This window comes from Lipophrys pholis (genome assembly GCF_963383615.2).
Source record: "Lipophrys pholis genome assembly, chromosome: 5".
NCBI lineage: Eukaryota > Metazoa > Chordata > Actinopteri > Blenniiformes > Blenniidae > Lipophrys > Lipophrys pholis.
This window is the reverse complement of record NC_137628.1, coordinates 29726590-29752028: the sequence shown is the minus strand read 5'-3', so window position 1 is coordinate 29752028 and position 25439 is coordinate 29726590. Positions and strand designations below refer to the sequence as shown.

General features: G+C 41.5%; 1 protein-coding gene across 4 annotated transcripts in view; it reads right to left on the bottom strand.

The window, feature by feature from the left end:
* crebbpa (CREB binding lysine acetyltransferase a) overlaps nucleotides 1–25439 on the bottom strand; it is a 49520-nt gene that overhangs the window by 9499 nt on the left and 14582 nt on the right. The window contains exons 3-19 of one of the 4 annotated variants that reach the window (XM_080464143.1): nucleotides 17762–17941; nucleotides 17230–17485; nucleotides 11115–11228; nucleotides 9764–10036; nucleotides 9435–9534; nucleotides 9120–9254; nucleotides 8896–9013; nucleotides 8585–8756; nucleotides 5574–5636; nucleotides 4627–4748; nucleotides 3710–3922; nucleotides 3063–3374; nucleotides 2567–2746; nucleotides 1822–1990; nucleotides 873–991; nucleotides 544–783; nucleotides 202–290 (exon numbers count right to left, since the gene is read on the bottom strand). In XM_080464143.1, coding sequence (XP_080320269.1) covers nucleotides 202–290; nucleotides 544–783; nucleotides 873–991; nucleotides 1822–1990; nucleotides 2567–2746; nucleotides 3063–3374; nucleotides 3710–3922; nucleotides 4627–4748; nucleotides 5574–5636; nucleotides 8585–8756; nucleotides 8896–9013; nucleotides 9120–9254; nucleotides 9435–9534; nucleotides 9764–10036; nucleotides 11115–11228; nucleotides 17230–17485; nucleotides 17762–17941 — 2855 coding nt within the window. Of the gene's footprint in view, nucleotides 1–201; nucleotides 291–543; nucleotides 784–872; nucleotides 992–1821; nucleotides 1991–2566; nucleotides 2747–3062; nucleotides 3375–3709; nucleotides 3923–4626; nucleotides 4749–5573; nucleotides 5637–8584; nucleotides 8757–8895; nucleotides 9014–9119; nucleotides 9255–9434; nucleotides 9535–9763; nucleotides 10037–11114; nucleotides 11229–17229; nucleotides 17498–17761; nucleotides 17942–25439 lie in introns of all 4 variants that reach the window. The other 3 variants (XM_080464142.1, XM_080464145.1, XM_080464144.1) reach the window with 3 other exon arrangements.

The following is a 25439-nucleotide window of genomic DNA, read 5'->3' as shown; positions in this document are numbered from 1 at the left end:
AGAAGAACAGAAGGCTGGCTGCAGGGGATGGGCAACACGCTTCAAATGGCTGCATTTATTGTCCACCAAAACATTATCAAACTGTCCAAGCCAGAGCGTGGTGCGAATTGGACCTATTAGTACAGTTGAAATGTCGGCCAACACCAAGCTCAGCTCATCTATAAATGCACAGAACAGAAACATGTATCCACACACGCATACCTGTTCTGGTAACTGTAGTATGTGCCTCCAGTAGGTATGGTGCAGAGCTGCTTGCCGTAGCAACAGAGGGTCTGAGGGGAGAACTCGTACTGCAAACAAGAGGAACAACAGATTTTATTCAAAACTGATATATAATAATCGCAAGAAGATCTAATCTGAGCCCGTTTAAAAGTTTTGTTCAAGTTAGGGATTTATAGTTGCCATGACTTTTATCCAATATTCCATCTTTTTAAAACAAAAGTCTGAACTACTGATGACTGCACAGCGAGGCGTAGATTTCCTTCCCACCCAGCGCAACCAAAGAGTTTCGTGTGTTTTGACAAACTCGATTCTCTCTCTCACCTTCCGCCCGCAGCAGTAGCCCAGGCCCTGCATGACCGGGTCGATCTCCGACTCAAACACTTCAGCCAGCTTGGAGCAGTACTTGTAGACACGGGACGTCTTGCGGTTGTAGAGCCAGGCGTTGTTGAACATCAGCCAAACATCATCCACGTACTGCCAGGGCTCCTGGTATTGGCCCGTGTCAAGCTTGCGCTTTATTGTGGAGAGGTCTATTGGGTTCTTTACAATGTCAAAGTAGTCCTGGAGAGGCAAGAACCAGTAAATCTTCACTCATTACGGAAGTGAGCTAATGCAACAGGTATAGGAGTCTGTATTTGTTTGCTACCTACCGGTATACCCAGAAGCATGGGGTCTACTGGCTGCCTGAAGGGGAGCGACTCGGGGTCCTGCCTGTACAGAGACTCCAGAGTCGGCATCAGAGCCTGGCGCAACTCCTCGGGCTTAAAAACTGAAAAATCAACGGTGGAAAGGCAAGTTAAGCAAACAAGTCTGGCAAACAATTACTACATATAATATTGCTGGAAACGAAAACAGTGAGTTGATACTCTAACGCTTTCCAATCTAACCTGTGTGTGATTCTCTTCTAAAACAGTGTCCAGTGTCTTATGAGCAGTTCTGATATTCATACTAATATTACTGTGGTTTTGAGGGTAAAAACAAGTGCTTTGTATAAGTTTCCACTTCTTGTGAACTGCGGTGTTCATGTCTTTAAGATTCACTTCAGCTGTGATTGGCAGTCTTGAACAAGCCTGTACTGTCACATATAGACAATATTCTAAACATTTCGCTTTACGGACAGGCGCTGGATAAAGGTCTTGTGCATTTCTCTGGGGACTGAGCATTATGTGCCTTTCACAACATCTATACCACCTTGTTGACAGAGTGGTTAAAATAAGCTATTTACAAACTTCCTCATCTACATGTGTGAAACTTTTTGGACAAAAATAACACTTGCATTTTCCGTTTCTAATCATAAAGTTTGAAACAGACAAGTCAGGGCAATGAAAACAACATAACGATCCTAAGCATGTCTAAACTTCTCGCTCTCACACATAGTGTTGAAGGCAGTTCGTTGGTTTGATCATTTGTTGAAGAGATTCTCACAGCAGAGCCGCAAGCCTGTAGATTGTTTCTGTTAAGTAGTGGCAGGATCAAAGAAAGCACAAGAGTCTGGACATTGTTCAGTCAGCTCACAGCTGGAACCGTCTCAAACAATAAAAACCCTCTTGATCATTTCTTTTACTCGGTTTGTAAATCATGCTTCGATTTAAGCCTCACTTTTCCTCCGTGACTGAGAGGGGGACGAGGAGGTAGTGTTAGCTCCGCCCTCTTCCTCTTCTTTGGGTTCTGTCTTCATTTCCGGCTTTTTCTCCTCCACCTCCATTGGCTCCGTCTTTTCTTCAGGCTCTTCCTTCTTTACCAAGACCACAGAAGAGTCTTCCTCAGTCTAAAGACAAACAAGCAAATGAGTCATCTCATTATGGTCAAGCTGTTTGACTGGAGGGAACATCAGGAGAAGAACATTTCCTTTTCTGTAAAAGGTTAATTAAGAGTTTGCCTGGTGGGTTGTTCGAGCGTTCCTACTTTCAGATGTTGTGTTGTACACTTAAAAAGTCCGTCAACAAGCCGACCGTTTTATTAATGTGTAACAGCAGGCGAACAGAAGAGTTTATTAACTGTGTAATAACACTGAGAAGAATCTCTCAAATCTACAACATAAGTAAATATTTTCTCCTACATTTATCCAAAGAGCACAATGCAAATTTTTAAAAAGATTTTTCAACATATAAAATGATTCTCCAGTCATTCATCCCACAGAAGCTTCTTTCAATGCACATCAAGAGAGGCAGAAGAATCACTGGGGGTCACTCATTAGTATGCATGACACGTCCACGATGATTTAGAGCTGTAATTTGTGAGACAGACCCCGTTCTAACTTTAGAGCGGGTCTCAGGTGTGTGGAGCTCTTCAGTTTAAGCATATCGATATTTTAGGTTTATTTAAACATGCAGCTGCTACCCACCTCCATCTTGGGCTCAGCTTTGCCACCGGCAGCCTCAAACTCCTGTTGGTCGTGGTGAGCTTCTGTTTTGACCTCCTGGACGGGCAGGTCTGCTCCCACGTTCTGCGAGTGCATGTCGGCGCTGGCAGCTGAGGCCGGCGTGGGAACCCGGTTATCCAGACTGGCTCCCGGTTGAGACAACTGAAAAACAAAGAAGGAAGGGAGAGAGGGAAGCAGAAAAAGATAAATGATATTAGCACTTTACAACAGCTTCATGGCTCTTGCTTGCATGCAGGACTGGAGCAATGACGCGCTGCTACTTCTATCATTGCTCCTTCAGGTTGACTGAGGAAACATTCCCATTGTAATGGAGGCTACAAAGACTGGTGAGGATGAAGTTATCAAATGGAAATGTGGATGGAATGGGTTGGTACATGGCAGTCACAGGGATGGGAGCTTGCACCAGAGGGAACGGGAGGGGTCAGAGTGGAGGGCATGCTGAGGGACTCAGTCTCACCGGCGTGGTAGGGGGCTGAGGCGGGGGCTGCGTCTGTGCTGCTGCAGGGAGCTCCGCCTGGGGTTGGGGCTGGGTGGGGCAGGGCGGAGTGGCGCCCTGGGCTGGGGCTGGGGTGGGGCCGGGGAGGGTGGGGGTGGAGCTGCGGCTGGAGGGCTGGGGGTGCGGAAGGTTAGTGGCCCCCCCAGCCGTGGAAGCGGAGGAGGCGGCAGGTGGAGGCGTGGAGTGCAAGGGGGTTTGGGAGGAGGCTAGCTGAGGGCCCAGTGAGGGGCCAAGTGCATTCATGGGGAGGTTAGCGCTCTGCTGTTGCTGCTGCTGGAGAGAAGGACACACAAAACACCAGGCGGACGCACACACAAACACATAAGCAGACATATAGTCATAAGATCAGACAGACAAACACCACACACAATTTGGGGGTTTAGAGAGCACCTTGAGGATGGATCGATTTATTTTTTTTTAAGTGCAATTAGTGTGAGATATGATTGGTTAAAGCAGATAAGAGTTTAGTTTCTAGGCAACTACTTGGAATTAGCTTGACATTACAGCAAAACTTGAAGGAGGCCCCATTATGGAATAAACCAGACCAAATAGGTCACTTTGCTTCGTTTATTACAGCTCCACCGCCCTCATCTCTCTTCATGTCTCACCTGGGTGACAGCAGCTTGGGCAGGTGGCTGGCTCATCCCAGGACCCACAGTGACATTCATGGCCCCCGTCGCAGCAACTGCAGCAGATCCAGGTGGGAATTGGGTCTGAGACAGAAACTGTCCCTGGTTGGCTGTCTGGCCCACCATGTTGCCTCCACTGTGTCCAGCCATCATGCCCTGGGCCTGGGGCATCCTGGAGGGAGACATTCCCATCTGCAAGGCAAGAAAAGAAGAAAAAAAAAAGTCAAACAGGAAATCATTACCCTGGTATTATTGGAATTCGAGCTGCATAAACATGAACTGAGAGTCAACATTGGCTATTTGCTAAGAAGTGAAGTATAGTTTGATTTCAGCTTTTTTCTTGTTCATTTGGTTTTGAACTGAATGTTTTGTGAAGCAATTCCAACGCATGAATATGAGATTTCAGGCTCCTGTGTTATTGACTCAAAATGTGTTCATTTGACATCTGCCACCTTAAAACATTCTATATTAACCTAAATTCCTTATTTAAGGTGGAAAGACTTATGACACCAATTGTAATTTTGTGTGAAACTGGCCCAAGATAAACAAGGATGATGGCTAAGCTAACCATAAAAGGCTAAGAGCATAATTGAGTAAAAAGTATTTTAAGTTGGCCCATCATGCACCTGCTTCTGCCAACATGTTTTCTAACTTATTCATGTGGTGCAAAGACTCAGCTATTTTTGATATCCATCAGCATGTGAACAAAGCTTAACTGGTAGCTTTTTCTTAAAATCTGATGAGACCTAGTTAGCATCGATATGAGCTAACAAACTAATGATGCTGACTCGGTTCCGCAAACAAATGTGGCGTTGGCGAAGGTCTGCGCTCTACCGAGTGTAGCTATAGTTTAATTGATGGGGTGAAACCACGTTTTTGGTGTTTTCTTTTCTCACCGCTGGGACGGAGCTCAAGTTCATTTGCTGCGGGTGGTTCATGGGCGAAGCCGCTCGGGCTCCCAGCGGCGCCTGAGACATCTGAGCGTTGGGCAGAGCCATGTGGTTGAACTGGTTGATTCCTGCTAAGAAGAGTGGACAAGAAAGTACATCAATGGAAACAAATCGAAACAATGAGGACAGGAAAACTTCACATAGCCAATATAGTTTACAATTTTCTACTTAAGCTGGATTAGATAGAAACTTTGTTCATTGGTAAAAACTGAAATTTGTCTTCGACACGGCTTATCACAATAATGATTAAAAAAAAAAAAACACACTTACACATTCAAACACAACAAATGAAAAACAGTGCAGCCTATTTTGTGCTGTTTAAAGCAGTTATCGCAGAGGGGATGAACGATTTCTTGTAAATGTTCGTCCGGGCCAGTGGGGGTCTGTATCGTCTGCCTGACGGGAGCAGCATGATTAACTTTGCAGTAAATTATGTGATGGATGAAAAGAATTGAGTTAAAGCAAAGTTCAAATATGAATTTGAAAATGAATCAAGGTTAAATTTTTCAGTAATAAAATGGGTGAAACAAGGACTTCACAATAACTAATGGCTTGCTTGCAGGAATTGACCAAATTTTTCTTCTTTCTCCTGCACGTTATTGAATAATATCGTAAATATGCTGCACATACATGCACATAGTTGCATATTATTTACAAATTTTGCCTCTTTCTTCATATACATGCAATCAAAGCACATCATTTTCTAGTATCTGAAGGACGAGTGATATGTTTTTCTCACGTGTTTCCGACATCATTCATCTCATGTCTTTCTCAGTATTACTTCCATGATAAGCAGACGAAGATCTTTTCAGATCCTCGGTTCTCAATTATTTAGTACAAATAGATATAACATTTAGTTTAGTTCTTTATGCAAATGTAAATTGTGCACAAACCGTGCGGAACCTGCATACGATTCATGATCTGATTTGGCATGTTGGGGAGAGGAACAGGTCCATCTGTAAAACAAATGGAGGATGAAATCATTAGAAAATGTGTCGACATTCACTGCTGTGGGAAACAATGAAAGCATACCTACGAGGACATATCATCTCTTATTTCGCCCAGCTGTACAAGTTCCGTTGAGTAGAATTCTTAGAACTCTCAACTAATATTACTAAACTGGACCAGCAAATCACCATGTTTTCCTCACCTAGTTTACTCAAACAGCGTATTCATTTCCAGACAGAATTTGACCTCATCACCACAGCCGGCTCCAGTCAGATAAAACACTCATCTGACACATTACATAAGGACCCAACCACTATTAATTCTGTCTTCAGGTGGTTTTATTGTTTTCTATACAAGTCAGAACCACCACCTGAGGCTACTGAAATGAATTCCTTTTAAATAGTCTTATTTTCCCACAGATAAATTCAGATTCCACCAAGCAACTTGATTCTCCATTAACCGTAGAAGAAATAGTTCTTGACATAAGAAGTATGAAAAATAATAAGGCTCCCCGTCCCGATGGGATTCCCAGTCTAATTCTTCAAGAAATTTCAGGACAGACTGTCCCCATCACTACGCACTGCCCATAAAGAATCACTGGAACATGGCACTCTCCCTCCAGCTTTAAGACAAGCCTCTATCAGTCTCCTGAAGAAAGACAAGGAACAAAATATCTGCAGCTCTTACAGGCCCCGCTCCTTAATCAACATTGATGCTAAGATCCTTGCAAATGGCCATCGCTTGGGAAACATTATACCAACTATTGGTAAACAGATTGGTTTTGTAAAGGCACGCCAATTGTTTTTCAATGTCCGTACACTGTTAAATATTATCTATTCCAAAACACACTGGCCCCTGAAGTAGTAATCTCTGCTGATGTCGAAAAAGCATTTTGAATTGAACTATTTATTGTAGTGAAGAAATTTGGGCTGGGAAAAGCTATTATTTCCTGGATACATCTACTCTACTCTTCACCACAAGCCACCATCTCTACCAGCGGCATCTAATCCAGCTTTTTCACTTTAACTCACAGCACCAGACAAGGCTGTCCTAGATCCCCTCTATTGTTCACGTTAGTGATAGAACCATTGTCTTTTGTTCTAAGGTCTTCAAACTTTACTGGGATTTATCGATTGGGCACAGAATTTAAGTTATCACTATATGCAGATGATTTATTATTATATGTCTCGGACCCAGTTCACTCTATACCGGCAACTCTAGCGTTCTTTCAAAAATTTGGATCATTCCTAGGGTATAAAGTGAATATTTCCAAAAGCGAATGCTACCCCATCAAGGCTTCAGCCTTAAAGCAAATACAGTCTGAGCTCCCATTTATCTTGAGCCAGTCTGGCTTTAGGTATCTTGGGATTAATATTACCAGAACTTTGAATTCTCTAAATTCGGCCAACTTCTTTTCTTTAGTAACAAAAAACAAATCTGACCTTCAGAGATGGGGAAGCTTACATTTGTCATTAATTGGAAGAATTAGCGCAGTTAAAATTAGATTTTACCTAAAGTCCTGTTCTTGTTCCAATGTCTTCTTCCACTTTTCTTCACAACAATCGATCAAATTATTTCCAGCTTCTCATGGTCAGGAAAGGCACCTAGTGTCCATAACACTACACCCGAAAGGTGTAAATTCAATGGTGGACTGTCTCTCCCAAACGTATAATTAGGCAGCACCCATCTATAAAATCTCATTTTGGGTCAAATCAAAAGATCTGCCTTGGTGTAATTTAGAAGCTCAGTCATGTGTTGCACCTTCCCTTACTGTTTTACTGACCTCTTCTATTCCCGTCAACCTCTCGGACTTCACAAACAACCAAGTAGTTCGATCCACACTTAAAATCTGGTACCAATTTAGGAGACATTTTAAATTAAATTCACAACAGTATCTATTTTAGCTCCCTTGCTGAGAAATCATTTATTTTGCCCTACATTCACAGATTCAACCTTTCACTTATGGCATGATAACGGCCTGAAATGTTTTAAAGACATCTATAAAGATGGTATTTTCTGTAGCTTCACTGACCTCTCCTGAGAATTTCATCTCCCTCCCCATTTCTTCATACCTTAAAAGCAGACATTGTGCTGTAGTTTTGTTTCTATCCTTCCCTGCCAGACCACAGAGCCTACAATGGGAAGAGCTTCTAAGCCACAACTTGCCTCAAAAGTCACTCATCTCCAAAACTTATAATAAACTCTTATTATTTGATAGCTCACCAGTCATTAACGTGAAGAGGGCTTGGGAGCAGGAAGTGGGTCTGAACTTTGAGGATAAGTAGTGGGATGCTGCTCTTAAGAAAATCCATAAAAGCTCAATTTGTGCTCGCTTCACACTCAAGCTTTGGAATAATGAACCCTGAACACGACCATGAACTTTGTCTGTCGCAAATCTTCCCTAGCATCACCAACAACTGTGACAAATTCCTCACCCTTTAAAAAAAAGTTTTATTTTAAAAAATCAACTAATTTCCTGTGCGTCTTACATTTGTATTTTGTGAGCGTGGGCTTATGCATGTTTGTATTATTATTATATTTAAATTGTTACACATTATTCTTATGATTTCTATTGTTTTTCTTATTACTTCTGCTGTTAATTCACTGTTATTTTTCCTCTTCTTTTCTCTTATTACTATTATTAATTTGTTAAACTGCAAAGCATCTCAAAGGTAGTTTTATTTAACTTGTGGATGTGAATTAATGCTGTATCGCTCTGCCCAACCTCCCAGTAAAAAATATTTTGAAGAAAAAAAAATGTGTAGACGTATGCAAAAATGACAAACTAAAATGTATATTTTTCATTTATAACAATAATTCACAATTTATTGAGCAGAAAGAAGGTCGAATTTTTGGGTCTGTCATAAACCTTTTGCTTTATTTTTTTGCACAATCCTAGTCAAGTGGTCCTAAGACGCAAAAGTATAGATTTTCTACGATTTGAAGTTAAACCCACTCTGTGGTCTCGGGCCCAAAGCGCTGGGCTGTGGGAGGCCGGGTTGCTGCGTGCCCTGGGCAGCGATAGGCGCCTGGTTGATGATCTGCTTCTGTAGTCTTGACCGTCTCTTCTCCTCTAACTCCTTTTGGATTTTGTAGATTTTCTCTGCCAAGAAGTGATAGTACTCATCCTGAAAGGAAGAAGGATATAGTTTGGTTTATGTGAATAAGTATTTGGTGAAATTACAAGCACAGACAAAATGGTTTCAAGTGTGGTCTTTTACAGTGCTGAACTCACAAAAGCCATGCCCCTCGTAATGGAAAACTCACCCGGCTGTTAGCCGACTCGTACATGTCGCCTTCCACCTTTCGGGCGTAGGCCACCAGGTTCTCCATTCGTCTGTCCTTCAAAGCTGCCGGGTCAGGGGTAGGGAATATGGCTTGTACTCTGCCAGAGAAAACACAAGTTACAGCAATGAAGTAGAAACTTCAGTCCTGAACAAGGTCAGGAGACGAATATCAAAGATCTGACCTCTCCAGTGGTTTGCACTTACAGTTTGTGTACGAGGTGATTGCGCAGGTCCTGAGTGACATGTTCGTGCCAGGCTTTCCTGGAGCCCGTGGCAGAGACGGCTGCTGTGGGTAGGTTTCCCATTGATCCAACACTTGAACCATCTGACAACAGCTGACTGAAGACGGAACAGAAGACAGGGCAGATGTTACAACACAGAACCATCAAACTGTTCTCACATTCAATTCTAGTTTCAGAAAAGTAAAAGCTTTCATAAAGCTGTATTATCCAAAAGGTTTTTACAGTTCATTTGAATAAATCAAATGTAGATAATATGTTAAGGAGCACAGGGACTGACTTGTTAGTGTTGAGTGTGTTGGGGAGGGAGTCAGTGTGCAGGTTTGTCTGTTCTGAAGTGGTCACACCCAATGTAGCACCTCCAAGAGCCATCTGGTTACCTGTTAAGACACAACATTGTGAGCAAACATTGATTATAACAAGAGATCAGAGTGCGAACAGTCAAACACCACCATATTGTAAAACTTTTAAAAACTCCAGATATATAAGTGAGTATCATGGGGATTTAGTTTACATAGAGCTTAGTCTTGTACTTTTGATGGACAACTCAGTGACTTTTAGGAGCTAAAATAAAATGTGGCAAAACAAACCAAGCCTGTCAGACTTTACCAAGTGCATTGAGGGGTCTCATCTGCTGCTGAAGCTGCTGTTGTTGGGTCTGGGCATTCTGTGCACCTGCTGCCTGTCCTGGGCCTTGGGCCTGCTGAGTCTGAGCCTGCCCAGCAGCCTGGCTGCTGTAGGGCAGCCCAAGTGCTGCGTATGCTCTCTGCATGGAGCTGGGGTCTATGGGGGCTGAGGTATTGATGGTGGGGGCACTGGGCTGGCCCACGCCAACAGACGACATGGGGTTCTGGAGGGTCGCGTTGGGGGAACTCAGCATGGCTGTGGAGAGAGAGATTGAGCAGTTAGTCTTAAAACACCCACAGACGACAGCTTGTAATGTTGACCATCTTGCTGCACCAAGAAGATCACATAAACAAAGTTCAAATTTTTGCTGTACGCCAACCACTGAATGTATTCTAAGAACTCAACCAAATAGTACATTACTTTACCAGGTAATAAATAAGAAAATAAAACATGCATTTGCATAACATGAGAGCATAATACAAGGAGAATGATGAGACTAAATGCAATAAAGGCACAGAACTGCATAAATACACGGATCCCTTCGGGGGACAGGGCATACACATAGTTTTCTGGGTTCAGAATTTGGTCAGGTTAAAACAGCCTTCAGTCTGTGCACAGACAGAAATTGGAGGAGGCAGAACAAAGAATTACGGCTCTCTGCTTGCGTTGGCAAAAGCACAAGTCTCAACATCATGTTCTTTAACATGCAAACCAAACGGGGACAGACGAACGCTGGAATGCTCAAAGTGATGAAAGATGCTCAACAGCGAGTTAAAGAAAGCAGGAAGAAAGTATAAATCTCATTTCTGTAAATGAGCCACAGAGTACAAAATAATGAAGGCGAGGCCAAAAAGTCTGTGAACCCATAAAAAACTCCCTTAAAACAAAAAGAGAAGTAGTTTCAGTATGAAGCATGTTCAAGTGAAGAGAAGCAATAAACAAGGCAACAGCCAATCGCTCTGCGAGATCCCTCCTCCACACTCTTGTGTTTCCCCCTTTCTCACCCTCCACCCATCCCTCCTGTGTGTCAGATTACAAGCCCAGCAGGACTACGCTCTTACTCATCCAGTGACAGATTCTGAGCAGGTATTAATACCCATAATTGACTCAAAATCCTCTCAACCAGGCTTTTTGCTCTTCTAAAACCAGTCTATTTAAAAAGCGTCACCCTTGTCAGTTTTAGATATTTGACGTCAATACCCGGTTATGACCAAGATAGAATGGGCACGTACTCCACAGCCAATGGAGGCGATTCCGCCTTGTGTTTGCTGTCTGACGTCACAGTGAGCAACTTGACAATGGTTAAGGGTCGGAGTGCGCTACTTGTACTCACGCTGCTGGGTGCGCTTGTCGCTGGCGTTCTTCAGCGGGAGACAGACCGGGCAGTCGTGTCGTGTGCAATTTTTCCAGTGGGAGATGATCTGTCTGGACGACGCACAGTGAGCCACTGCAAGGAGAAACAAAGGTTTAAAATAAAAATCTGTGCATGCATGAGCTGTAGCAGGACCATCACGTAAATGTTTGTGTTGATGAAATGATTTCAAAGGACCTTTTACATAGTTGGTACACGCAACTCTTGTGATGTTTGAGTGTTGCTGTTAGTCCAAAAATCCCAGCATTAGTCACATTAGAGCTATTGTACAATCAGACATGACAAATTCATGATAAATAACGTGAAAACAATTGGTTAAACTGTCATTTTAACACATCCACTGCAGTTTACAAAAAAACTGCATTTGACAACCTCTTTGAATCTTTTTCTTCAACTTCTGTAATTTCTTCAGTCTAGGCACCATGCCCCTGGGATGTTCTGCCATCATCCAATATAAAAGTGAAAACCCTCCGAACTTTGGAACATACAATTTTCAATAACACAAATGATTGAAGGAGTTAATTGTTCTCCAGGGAAGCAAGTGAAAATGAATGGGGGGAAACCGGGGGAATATGTGCATCTAAAATGCCAAAATTTCTGCTTCTGTTAGCTAATTGTTACTCTTAAAAGACCGTGGGAAATGACCCAATAATGACTTTCCAATATGAATCTGATCAACCAGAGATGCTTTATTCTCCATGTGGCCGAGCTACTGTGGAACATTACATTTACAAAAGGATTCACGGGGAGGCCAAAAATCACACTCGCGAGCAAATGAAGCACTTCATTGTGTTAATATAGTCCATATACGATTAGTCATTGGCTTTAATCCTCAACAGAAACACAACTTATCTTTACAAGAAAGCTAACAGCACTGGCAAGTCCCCAAGCACAACAGCGCTCACATGCTGGCATCTTTTTGTCGACGCACCTTGTGGTGGTAAACAAACACAAGGGCTCAGAGTCAAGTTCAGCACATGGTGTCAGCTCTGGAGTTCATCAGCAGGCAAAAGTGAATTAAGTCAATATACCTCAGATAAATCTAAAAACCAACAAATAACTGATGGAAATTCACTTTGTGTTTATTTAAGAAACACAGAGAGGAAATAAGCTACCATGCAGAGAGCGCAGACATTGACTCCCTGACGCTTAACACCTCGGCCTTTCACACGCTTAGCATGTGATTTAGCAAGTATCCAAGCCCAAAAGTAACACGACGACATTAAAGCAAATTTAAATGGGAGTAACTCAAGGGAATTTTCTTTTCCCCACTGGAATGCTGAGGCTGACACCGCAACAAGCTATCAGAGATGGCATCAGGTATTCAATAGTTTCAAATCTTATGATTTTAAGTCGTCTGAGACGGAAGATGATTGTAATTGTGGCATATGATCATATAATGGTGTCTTGTGTTGGAAGGTGAGACAGGCTCTGTGCTCATACGACCTTTCATGTACCTGACAGTATTTTCACAGTGAGACGGAAGCTACAAAAAAACAGCTACAAGCAACCAATAGAAAAGCAGCACGAAATGACATGACAATCAAAGCGACAGTAATATGAACAATTTTCCTCCATAAAAATGCTACGAGAACAATGACTGATAATGTCAATTTTAGTAATTTTCTGAAGGCATTACTGCGCACTTCAGAAACCAAGAATATCGTGTTCTTTATATTTATGGACCACTATTATTCTTCACGTCTGATTCAGTGGAGCGCAGCATTGTGAAGTCACACTTATAATGGCATTCAAGCTACACCGTGTAGTGCCTAATAAACTTTTAAGGACTGTGCAAATTTAGCACAGCCTGGTTAAGCCTTTCGAGTCAGCAAATGAGCAAACAAGCAAGTTTTAGGACTGTGGGAGGCCGCAGGAATACGTGGTTTAAAACTCCTAAGCATGGGAAGAGCATGCCATTACAAGGGGTGCAGCAGTACAGGTAGCCCACAGTTCGGTTTCAACCTTGGTTTTCGGGCTCCGGTTTGTGCTCGTTGTTTTTCACTTGTGTTATCTTCTCAAGTCCTTGAGTGTCATGAGCATGCATTGCCGGCGTGATGTAATGCTTTCTATTGCTTGTGTTTTCATTTACACATGGAACACGTTTCAAGCAACATTTGCAGACAGTGACATTTCTGTTAACTGTTTTCACTCCCTCGTCGCTGTATTCAACACTGAAACCGAATCGATCCCACACCGGAAATTTGTCTGAATTCATTTTAAGATAGCGGTGGCATTGATACAGCGGCTAGCGTATGCCATTTTTGTACGTTTACTAGCAGTTCGCGATACAGACTGAGGCTGAAACACAGTGGTCATGACCTCCATCTTCAGAGGAATCATAACATGTGACTGGAAACAGATGTCAAGACAGCGTTGGGGAGATTTTAACTCCTTGAAGACAATGATTTAGCAAACAGCGACACGCTGGCGGGCTAACGAGGCTAAAAGCTAACAACAAACCCACTCTTCCAACTCTGTTCCTGTCTCTAACGCCCACTCCCTGGATAACAAGATTGCTCTGCTCCGGCTGAATCTGAACTTCAACAAGAGGAATTGCTGTGTTTTTCTGCTCACTGAAACCTGCCGGACGCCGGAAATCACCTGGTCAGACTACTTTTCGTCCGCGCTGAGCACAATCAGCTGTCAGTTTTAAAGAGGACCCTTGCATTGCTAGCTAATACGACACAAACCAATTTGTTTATTCATTTATGACAGAATGCCACAACATCAGCACTGACGAAGTGAAAATATATTTCTTTTGGAGCTGCTTGATTTTTCCTTCCTTTTTCAATCCGTTCTTGACCAGATATCTCAGACTCGCCTTTTAAATTATCCTCTCCGCACATTAAAACACGACCATGCCCGACAGTGAAGACTGCTGAGAATGTAGTGAGATGAAAAAAATAAAAAAATCAATAGTAAGTATTGCAGTAAACTTTAACTTTCAACACCAATTTGACCAGAACTGACTGAGGTGAGCAAATATTTAGGGCTGCAACAACGAATCGATAGAAATCGATAAAAATTGATCATTAAAAGTGTGGGCCTCGAAATTCATTATCAATTTGTTGTGTCGCGCGATTTATGCGCCACTCGGCATGTTGCGGAGCCGTTTACTTCACCTTCAGAGCTTCGTCAATGCTTGCCGACTGAAATAAAATTAAAAAAAAAAAAAAAAAAAAAAAAACTGCAGAGCGAGTTGAACGAAGCAAGGCAGAGGCGGTGCAGTAGAACCTGTGAGGAGTAGACCCAGTAAGAGCGACACCCTGTATTGGGCGGACATGTCACTGTGTGCGGACACATATTTACCTGTTGACACACCTTAATGAGCGGACAACCTGCCGAACGTGGACAACAGACAGGTTTTCCTGGCAAATTTCAAGCTGAGCGACACTGAAACGCCCAAATACTTAGGCTGGACCAGATTATTGGAATATTCCGACGTTGTGGTGTGGACATTAGTTTTGAGATGTGAATTATTGCCGCACGGTTACTCTTCTCCGTTAGTTTCACTTTCCCTTTACAGCAGAGAACATAAGGCCCATGGGCCAAAACCGACCGGACCTAACAAACCCACCAAGCAAGGATATATAGAATTTGTTCAAGTCTTTTTTTACATTTCACTGTATTTTGCACCACAATATTTAATTGAAATTCACTTTATGTTGAGATTGTATTTTGTATACATTTTATATACATATGATGTGACGTGATATGTATATATAGTATACATCTTTGTATTGATTCAGTTAAGTGCTTTGAAATAACCATAACATATTTGGTGTTTGGTTCGTTCAATATCAACTGGTCCTACAATTTCAAATGTTTTTTTTGTTTTATCCGGTTCCTCGGTTAATCCCAAAAAATAATCGACCGATTAATCAATTATGAATATTAATAGAGAAGAGTACCAGACATACCAGTCACTGCAGAGATCGTTTCACTACAAATAGTTGTTTTTTTTAACCTTAGAGACAGAAGGGCGATAAGAATTTTCTGTTACTGCTTAATGGAGCTCAACCAATTGCATACCGATGTCAAAACTGGCACCGTCCTAAACGGTACGTGCCAGACAACACGCGCAAGTCACTGTGTGTACATGCATTCCAAAGCACGATTGCTATTTTAGACTGTAATTTATGACATTTGAAATGTTTCAGTTTTACTTTCAGTTTTGAGTTCAGCCTTGAAATAGCAGAATTCACAAACGTTCCACACTGTTGGACCTCAGTGTTCATGCGTAAAATCAAAATCGTTGCTAACTTTTTGAGTGGGTTATTTATTAAATGTAACTTAATTCAAAGTGGGACTTTAATTAATTCAAATAATGAAATCCCAAGTCAAGTCGCAATATTAGTCACTATATATCGCTCAATCCGAAGTCACACATGTAAAAAGAAATAAGAGAACACGACAGATGTACAGCTCAGTTATTGTAATTTCCTATGACGATATCTTTGGAAGATCCACCGGCTTTTATCACAATTGCAGCAACTGATATAGCAATAGATTGTCCAACTATGACACAACATGAATGCAACAGTGCAGTTAGAAAAACACCCTTGTGTATGTTACTTTTGGATAACTGATGCAAGGAAGTGGAGGACAGAGGCGCAGCCAGTAGGAAGCCAGCGAACTCTCAGACTTTGTAGAAAACAGCTAGGAAGCATAGCTCAGATAGAGGTATAAATGGATTTATAATGCGTTGAGTGTTGCTAGAAAGTGGTAAAGTTAGGAACCAACATGATACTTCTTAGAGATGTCCATTTGACCAACCGAGTAACAGACCAGGAAATATTTAGTCACGTAGGTAAACGGAAACTAACGATCCCGCTAGCAAAGTTTCGGAAGCCGCTACTGGTCATAAACCCTAAAACAGGAAATACAGGACTGAAGCCACTTTTACAATGTTTAAAAAGTCAATATATTCACTCAAACTACATTTACAAGACATCAATAACCAGAAATCCTGCCCATAACCCAGGGAGGCTTGTTTTTGGAGCATTGGGTTGTGTGCTTCAAAACAACAGGGACAGGCACATGACCTGAACCTTGGGTGAGCGCTCATCAGCAAGACAATGACCTCAAGCACACAGTCAAGAAACTTCTAAAGCATCTTGAGAACAAGCCTCTGACTGTCTCTCAGAGTTTTAAGCCCTTAAAATCCAGGTGGGCCACACTTTTATAGACTTCTCCAACAAGGAAGACTTTTGAGTTGTAGTTACTGCTAAAAGAGTTTCCGCAAAACGGCGACTGCCTTGTCACGGAGAATAGGAGTAAACCAAAAACAGTATGATTGAACCATCCTTTTGTTTAGTCCTGACAAGAATTACGTAGCACCTGAAATACACAGTGGACACTTCAAAAAGATTTGACATACACATTAACAGTGACTTCAGAACTACTCTTGATGTGAAGGTGGAGACAATTTGAGCCCTGGCATAAATGTTCTTGGTCACATAAGTGTAATAAATAACAAATCATCATTGTGCTGCCTTATCAGGAAACTGTTAACGCCATCAGCTAGGCACAGTGCAAATGTATGTAAAAGTAAAATTGCACACAGAATTCAGTTATCAAATCTTGACTTTCTCATTATGCAAGGCTCAATGTGTTGCCGTTTTGTTTCTACTCTTCACTTTCTTACCGACATGCTGGTGTAGGGTTGTACATGTTCAGTTATGACTTTGGAACTTAGGCTGGTTAAACCCAAGGAAACGACAACATAAGATAAATAAAAATTTAACAAAAATATCACCGTAATTATTTCACAAGTGTTCAATATACTATGTAGTTACTATGTGACTAACCAGATTAAGCACAAATTAGGAGTAAAACCAGAATGACACAGTTTGGAACAATAAGAAGAAAAATCAAAGTCGTAATGCACCAATGGTAGCCAGGATCTTTTTATCTCCTGTACCAGATTATATTCATGTATGTGAGTGTACATTCACTCGCAACCTTTAGTGGAGTGAACCAACAAAAGCAAAATCCCAACCAAAATCAAAATGACTTCAAAGAGTTAAGCCAAATCTGATGATTTCCTAATTTCACAAATACTCCAACTCACCTTGGCAGGATTTCCCAGCCTGGCAGTGGGTCATGTGATTGAGGACGTTCTTCATGGTGCGGCAGTGAGGCAGGGCACAGGCCCTCACCTCCCCATTGGCCTGCTCTCGTCGCTGGCACTTGTGTGCGTGGAGCAGCAGGACCAGCTGCTGCTGGATCAGCTTGCGCTTCTCGGGGTCGGCCGTGGGGCCGGCCGAAGGGACGGCCACTCCCCCGCCGCCGGCCAGTGGAAGCATTGCCGCCTGCTGCTGAGGCTGCTGCTGGAGTTGCTGCGTGGATGGCAAAGGGAAGAAGCAGCAAAATGTCAGCGTTGTGGAGAGTTAAGATCAAGTTAGAAATGTCACACATCAGCAAGACAAATACTCATTGAAACTATTCAATCTACACGGATTATTGTAGCTTCATGCGCATGTGGCTACACCTAATATGTTACAATACATAATAACAAACACAGACTACCTTCAAACAATATGTATTAAAGACAAAAACAGCTCTTATGTTTACAGTAATGACTTAATATAGAAATCACTGACCATGTTTGGCACACTCGTAACAGCAGCCCCTTTAAGCTCGTTGGGGAAGGGCGGCAGGCTGTTGGCGAGTGCGGCCTTGTTCTGGAGCTGCTGTTGAGGGTTGAGCTGCTGGCCAGGTCCTGCTGCACCCTGATTGTAAGGCTGCGCTCCAAAAGGACCACCATTGCTACCAAGGCCCATCTGGAAAGAGAAATGACAAATGTTAATAATACAATTTTAGGGTGTTAGTTTTGCAAAGACAATGAGCTACTTGAGAGCATTAAGTGTGAATCAGAGCAAAACAACCACATGGTTACAGAAGTGATTCACTGTAAGTAAAAGATTACGTTGGGGATTATGCCTATTTTTTTCTCTGTCAACACTCATTTATAGCGCTAACATGCCAACAAAGGCTCTGCCTCCATTTCATTGCCAATTTGTCATAACAAGACCCCCTCGACTAAGACGTGCACCACCGTGTCTGTGCCAGAGTGATTGTGCTCGGCTGCTCAGTCTGAACCGGCCCAGTGAAGCTCTGGCACTGTGACAGCTCAGCATGAAACCAGCTATTGGCAGGATAGACGTCGCCGCCTCTTACCGACTACAGAACCATTTTCACCTTTTTCTCTTCCTCGTCCTCGCTTCGCCAAACTTCGCCCGTCAGTTTTGGAGTATTCACCAGTGAATCAAACACATTTACAACCGCTAACAATCACAAGCAGCGATCAAGTTACAAAACCACCAGATACATGCTTTTCTATGCTGACAGTTTTATGCATCTTCCAGAAGCTGATGTGACTTGTAGTCTAACTAACAAGAAGCAGACCGTCATATCCTCATGATCCTGTTGGGTAATAAAATAAACTATTTCTGTAATTAAAGCTCATAAGAAATATAACTGACCAGAGAAAGACAGCTGCAGCAACTCAACACTGTCATTTGCAGATTTTGTTTGGTGACAATTATTCTTGTGCCTGCCTCTGTAAGAGGCAAGGCGCACAGACTACTATCCTGGATGGCCATTTAATTGATTATTATTATTATCATTATTATTATTCTGCAGTTTCTTTGACGCGTGACTAGTCCCGCACCGGGTTAGGGTTAGCACGGACACAAAAAGCACATCAAAACGAGCGGAATGTTCGGGAATAGAGTCTGTTGCCATGGAGATGCTTAAATCGAAGAAGAGAGGGACGGGCACAAAAATATTCCTCTGGAATTTTCTAGTATCTAATTGTTATAATAAGATTGATAATAGGTATTCAGTTAGTTTACCAAAACACACAACAGCAAGATGAACCCCTCCACCCAGAAAGAAAGAAGCACTGGTTCTTTTGATTCTCTTGTCCTCAGTTTTTACATTTTGGGTTTTAATAATTTTTTTTAATTACATTTTGAGCTCAGCACGTTTGTCACATTATCGACCAGTTATTCCATTTCAAATTTTATTACATTATATTTAAAAATAAAATTGGGTTGTTGTTACATTTTGGGTCGTTATCAAGGTTTAATCGATATTTAAAGTTAATTACTCAACATGAACTACTTTGCTGAACATACATATCCTAAAAAAGGCAACACTAAATAGCTAAATAGGATGCGAGCCACATCACGTAATATATGTTAAATACGGCCAGGTCCACCTAAGCAGCATTGTTGTTTAAATACTTGCAAACTCAACATTTAAACTTAATTTATCCATTTGTAAATTTAGCAATAAAGGAATACATTCAAAATCAATGAATAGAAAAACCTTTTGGGAGACACGTAAACACTAATCAAGAAATGATCTTTGAGACGATGAAATGCTTTCAAATCCTTTGAAACAGGCTAAGAGTCTTTCAATATACAATGTCATACGTGAAACCATTTTACACTCATATTAGGGCTGAAACTTTAAGGTGTTTATTATGATTAAATACTAACCGAAACAACTGAAAGATTATTGCATTAAATCATGTTTAACCTTAACCAATACAGAGTGTTTTTCAGTACATGTGAGAAAGTTCCTTTTAGTTTCTTGCCATTCAGAAGCATCAGACACCAACAAACCATGGCCATAAAAAACAGCCATGTCAGCGGCATGCCAGTGAATAACACATGAAATAAACCCAGTGACTTTTGTATTTAACTATTTTAACTGGGGTGGAAGCAAGGATGTTTAGGTGCAAAACAAAGAAATGTACATGTCAGTGAGGCAATTTAATTCTTAACCATCACTTCAATGTTAACATGAAGACAATGTGCACTGACACCCAAGCTAAAGTCAACAGTCAACATGAAGTTTATAGCAAAAATGTCTGTTGTCTAAACATGTCATCAATTTATTGGCTCATTACTAGACCAAAATCAGCTTGAATTGAAAAATAATGCTTCTTTTAACAAACGATGAGTTGTGATTAATTCATTTACAAAGCCTCTAATTAGATTACGTCTAACCAAGTCTCTCCACTAAATTTATATGAATGGCAGGTCCCTCTTAAAGATAAGATCCCAGTCTCAATGACGTAATCTGAGTAAACCAAAGTTAAAAATTAATTATTAAAGTGCCACCAGACTCGAGCGTCTGTGAAATGGTTTAATTTTCACTGGTTTGATTTTAATTGTGGTCATTTTACTCCCCATTGTAAAAATAAATCCATCAAGCAAAATAAGTACAGTAGTTTTACAGTGGCAAACAACAGTTTGCAACAATTAAAACTGCAATAAAAAAAATCGAAGGCTTTTTGTTGAGTGCAAAAGAATCACACCAACTTTTAGGATAGCGTAATCTCCTATAAAGTTTAATAACAAAAAAATGTAAGTGAAATCACAGCAAAACAGTAGTGAAACATTTAAAAACGCTGCACATTGTATGTTTGACGAAAGATTAAATAGCTGCATTTACTAAAAACTCGCTCATAAACTGCCAACCGAATAAATACATGTAAATGGTTAATTATTGGTATGGTCAACTGTCAAGAACTGGAAAAGCATATATTAAGATGTGTGGCACAAGGGGGAATTAAATCCTAGTTAGTGAGTTGCTTTACACACTGATTAAGTTGCTGCCGCTCGATCATCCACAAAGCTACTGGGAGACCAGACTTAGCCATGCCAGGCCAGGCTGTATCCCCTCAGGCTGTTGACACCGCTCCAACAGACCAGATAAAAAAGACCCAGCTGAGACGACCAGACACTGGCAGCTTTTCAACACAGCTGAGCAGGCGGGCAGACACACACACACACACACACACACACAAATGCACACACACACCGCCCCCTCTGGTTGAGTCGTCTCATTCAGGCCCCCGCTCTGACACGCTCCACACATCGGCAAGCAGGACAGTTGCCAACTATCATCTCGCCACTCCACTGCCGGGCCAGACTGTTTACTTGAGCCGCTCTTCCTCCTTTATGCTAAGTGCACTCCCCCCTGTCATTTTAACTGATTAAGCGGTTTACAGTACCTGCCTTTCCCCACACCACTGACTGGGTACGCAGCCACCCAATAAGCAAGTGAAAGCAAGGGGAGTGTCCACGGCTATACAATAACAAAAGGCGCATGTGGCAGGAAAGGAGCAACAGCGGCCCCTCACCAACACAAATGCCCAAAAAGAGATTTACAAGCTGCGATTAAAGCACAATAGAGGAAACCACACACAACGACTGGGCTAGTGGGTTTCTCCTCTGTAGCAGTTGGTGACATGATAAGCACTGACTACCAGCTGTGCCTCAAACAAACATTGAAACAGACAGAGGACTTCTCCTGTGAATGTGAAGAGTCCCCTCTCTGACATCTAAATCAGTTTTTAATCTTTTTTTGCAGTTGTAACATGTCTCTACACTTGAGTCAAATCTCAACACTCATTCACTATCTTTCAAATCTCTCATTAGCCCCCAGCATCTGTGTTGCGGTTACATACAGATTAAGTGTTTTGGCTCAGAGTCAGAAAATAGAAGACTTCCGAGAGATTTCCTGTGAAACCACACAGTAGCACCCAATGACACCATGAGCTCACACCAACACACCGAGTCCCCAGACTCATTTTGACAAGGACAGACAGTTGACAGCAATGACTCAGGTCCCTGCCAAAAGTGAGAGTGGAGGTGTTACGTGTGGAGTGTAGATGTCATTTTTGTATATAAACAAAAACAAAGAAAAAGGGGGAGAGTGGTGAAACAACAAAATAGACTGGGCGACAGGCCACTTCTGATCATTATGAGTGAAGAAAAAATGTTTGGGGCCCTAAGAGGGCACCACATTTTGGTCCGGCAGCTCTACCACTGGATGATAGAGGAAATATGGGCGCTTACTCAATAAGAACTAACTGTGTGTGTAAAATAAGTTTATTAGTCGCAAATACATCCATTTGCTCTTTTTTTTTTTTGTCATGAGGCACACCATCTAACTTTCAAGCCAATACGGACCCGTCAGGCCAAGTTTGAATCAAGTTTGAGTTTGTGATGCATTGCTCTTTGACAAATTTCACATTTATGACCAACCTGCGTTCAAATCGCAAAAGTCTGTATTGTGACGAATAAATACAATGAAGTCAAATCTTACCAAACGGAGGCCGACTGGTCTGAGCTGCGACAAACTCTGAAGGTAGATAGGTTGGCTGACCCTGCTCTTCAAGTCAATTAACACTTCCACACATAAATCGTTCAGATCAGTGGGTTGCAGGGTCACTGCAAAACCGACTTTAGTAATACAGAAATTACATCAGCGAAACCATTGATTTTTCCGAATATTGCGAGCAAAGAGCTCTTGTAGAGGAACCTACAGTGTAGCTATGGGTATAAACAAAGACACCTTATAAAATAGTTCTTATCAAGTTTCCTATCAATGATTTCAAAGGTCCCATTTACACGACATTTTCCAGAGATCCATTGCGTTTTGGTTGTTAATTAACACCTCACTGTTGTTAATGGGAATTGAACTTTTTGAAAACAATTCTAGAGTGCAAAGTTTTTAATAAATGCTCCGGCTACCTGTAAACAGGGAAAACAGAATTTTTCTGAAATGCCGGTCCTGCATATGCGCACTACAATCGTAATAAATAGTTTTGCGACAATATCGATGGAGGAATTTGGGTACAGTTTATACTGCTCTTTTAAATCCAACTGCACATCTCCAACAAAGTATATATTTACGACGCCATCATCTGGATCTCATATGGATACTCATTTTTCAAATATGCAAAATACTGAGTGGGTTGACAAGACTGAGACAGACCGTTTAAAGGAGCCTGAATGATAAATGGATTGCCCTTATATAGTGCTTTTCCACTACTTGAGCAGTCCTCATTAATCACACACATTCACAGAAATGAAGGTGGGTGCCATGTTAGGCGCTCTATCCAACCAATGGGAGCAATTTGGGGTTCAGTTTCTTGCTCAATGACAGTTCAACATATGGACCGAGGGCGATCAGGAATCGAACCTGCAACCTTCAAATTGAGAATCAATTGCTCTTTCAACAGAGTCATAGCCACCCCTGATGTTCATCATCAAAACATTATCGCATGAATGTGGAACTGAAACGAAGACCCAAAACAAAGTAACTTTCAGTCCGTCATCATGTAAATGGGGCTAAAAGCTTCTGTGTGTTGCTGTTGAGACTGGACGCAGTCATTTGGCAACAAGTGTGAGTCGCATTATGGCCAATTTAAGGCTGCATAAAGCAAAGTCGTAACCAATATTAAATATAGTGGGGGACTGCAGATGGAAACTAGCTACGGCTAAAGACAGGTGCGAAGCATATTTTCTTTAAGATTAATGTTTTTGTACAGGGTCCCTGAAAAAATAAAATAAATAAATAATATGGACGTCCCAAAAGTAATTTTGATCCTCTGATCTGATTGATCAAAATTGAGTATCTTGAAAAACTCACATCTTTGTATAATGACCTTCAAACTAGTGTTATGGTAGACAAATTGACACGAAATTGTTCTCTGTTGATTCCCACATTTAAACTTAATTTATCCATTTGTATATTTAGCAATAAAGGAATACATTCAAAATCAATGAATAGAAAAACCTTTTGGGAGACATGTAAACACTAATCAAGAAATGATCTTTGAGACGATGAAATGCTTTCAAATCCTTTGAAACAGGCTAAGAGTCTTTCAATATAAAATGTCATACGTGAAACCATTTTACACTCATATTAGGGCTGAAACTTTAAGGTGTTTATTATGATTAAATACTAACCGAAACAACTGAAAGATTATTGCATTAAATCATGTTTAACCTTAACCAATACAGTGTTTTTCAGTACATGTGAGAAAGTTCCTTTTAGTTTCTTGCCATTCAGAAGCACCAGACACCAACAAACTATGGCCATAAAAAACAGCCATGTCAGCGGCATGCCAGTGAATAACACATGAAATAAACCCAGTGACTTTTGTATTTAACTATTTTAACTGGGGTGGCAGCAAGGATGTTTATGTGCAAAACAAAATAATGTACATGTCAGTGAGGCAATTTAATTCTTAACCATCACTTCAATGTTAACATGAAGACATGTGCACTGACACCCAAGCTAAAGTCAACATGAAGTTTATAGCAAAAATGTCTGATCCTCTGATCTGATTGATCAAAATTGAGTATCTTGAAAAACTCACATCTTTGTATAATGACCTTCAAACTAGTGTTATGGTAGACAAATTGACACGAAATTGTTCTCTGTTGATTCCCACATTTTTCATGATCTTTCACATGCTGATGTATGAGACAAGGGCAAATGTCAGTACTAATCTTATATGTTAAGTACTTAGTAAGACTATGCATGTAATATGATGTTGACATCACTGAAGTACCATTAGTCTAAAAACTTTAAGAATGTCACTGCCACATGGTGACAGACGGTCAAAGCCCCTCCCTATGAGGCGTTTACTGAGCATTGCAAACTAATCATTGTTCTTGTGTGTTCTGCACAACTGTGCATTTATGACGTGACCGGCATTGCCCATCGGACTACAGGAGCCTTCTCAGCTCAAACTTGGTAAATAGATTTGGTTCAGTGTCGACTGCAATTGCTTTGGCAAAGCCACAATAAACTCTGTGCTGTGTATTTACTTTTACTTTATTGTACTGTACTAATCCCCTAGGTTAAATTTCTTTATCGAATTGACCCGTTGGTAGCAGCCACACAGAGCAGCACTCAGGTGGGAAATGGTGGAGGCCGAGAGTCTTGCTCAGGCTGACATGGTGCACGTTTTTGGGACTGTGGGAGGAAACCCACACACACACACACACCAGGAGAACACGTTAAGTCCACACAGAAAGATCCCGGGTGGTATTTGAACGGCCTTCTCACTGTGAGACCAGAGCGCTGGTTAGATGTATCAAATTGGTTGTATTTAACAAAGCTCTGATGCTATATTGCAGATGTTATCAGGACATTATTATGTGCAACACTGAATTACTGATCTTTTTTAGACTACTATTGATACAGGAAGTTAGACACCAAATCAGCACAAAGGACCAAAAGAAGACAGAAAAGGGACATTAACATGTGGTCGGTCTGCCAATGGAGCAGTATTTGAACATGTTGCATGAGTGGACAAACTAATAGAGGCATTGCTAGCAGTTGGCAGATTTGATGAATGGAGCTCTCCCCACTAAGTGGTGGCTTATGAGGCTGTACCAGAGGTTGACAGTCTCACGCACAGTCCGTCCCTGTATTTGCTCTTCATAAAACTTGCGATACAAC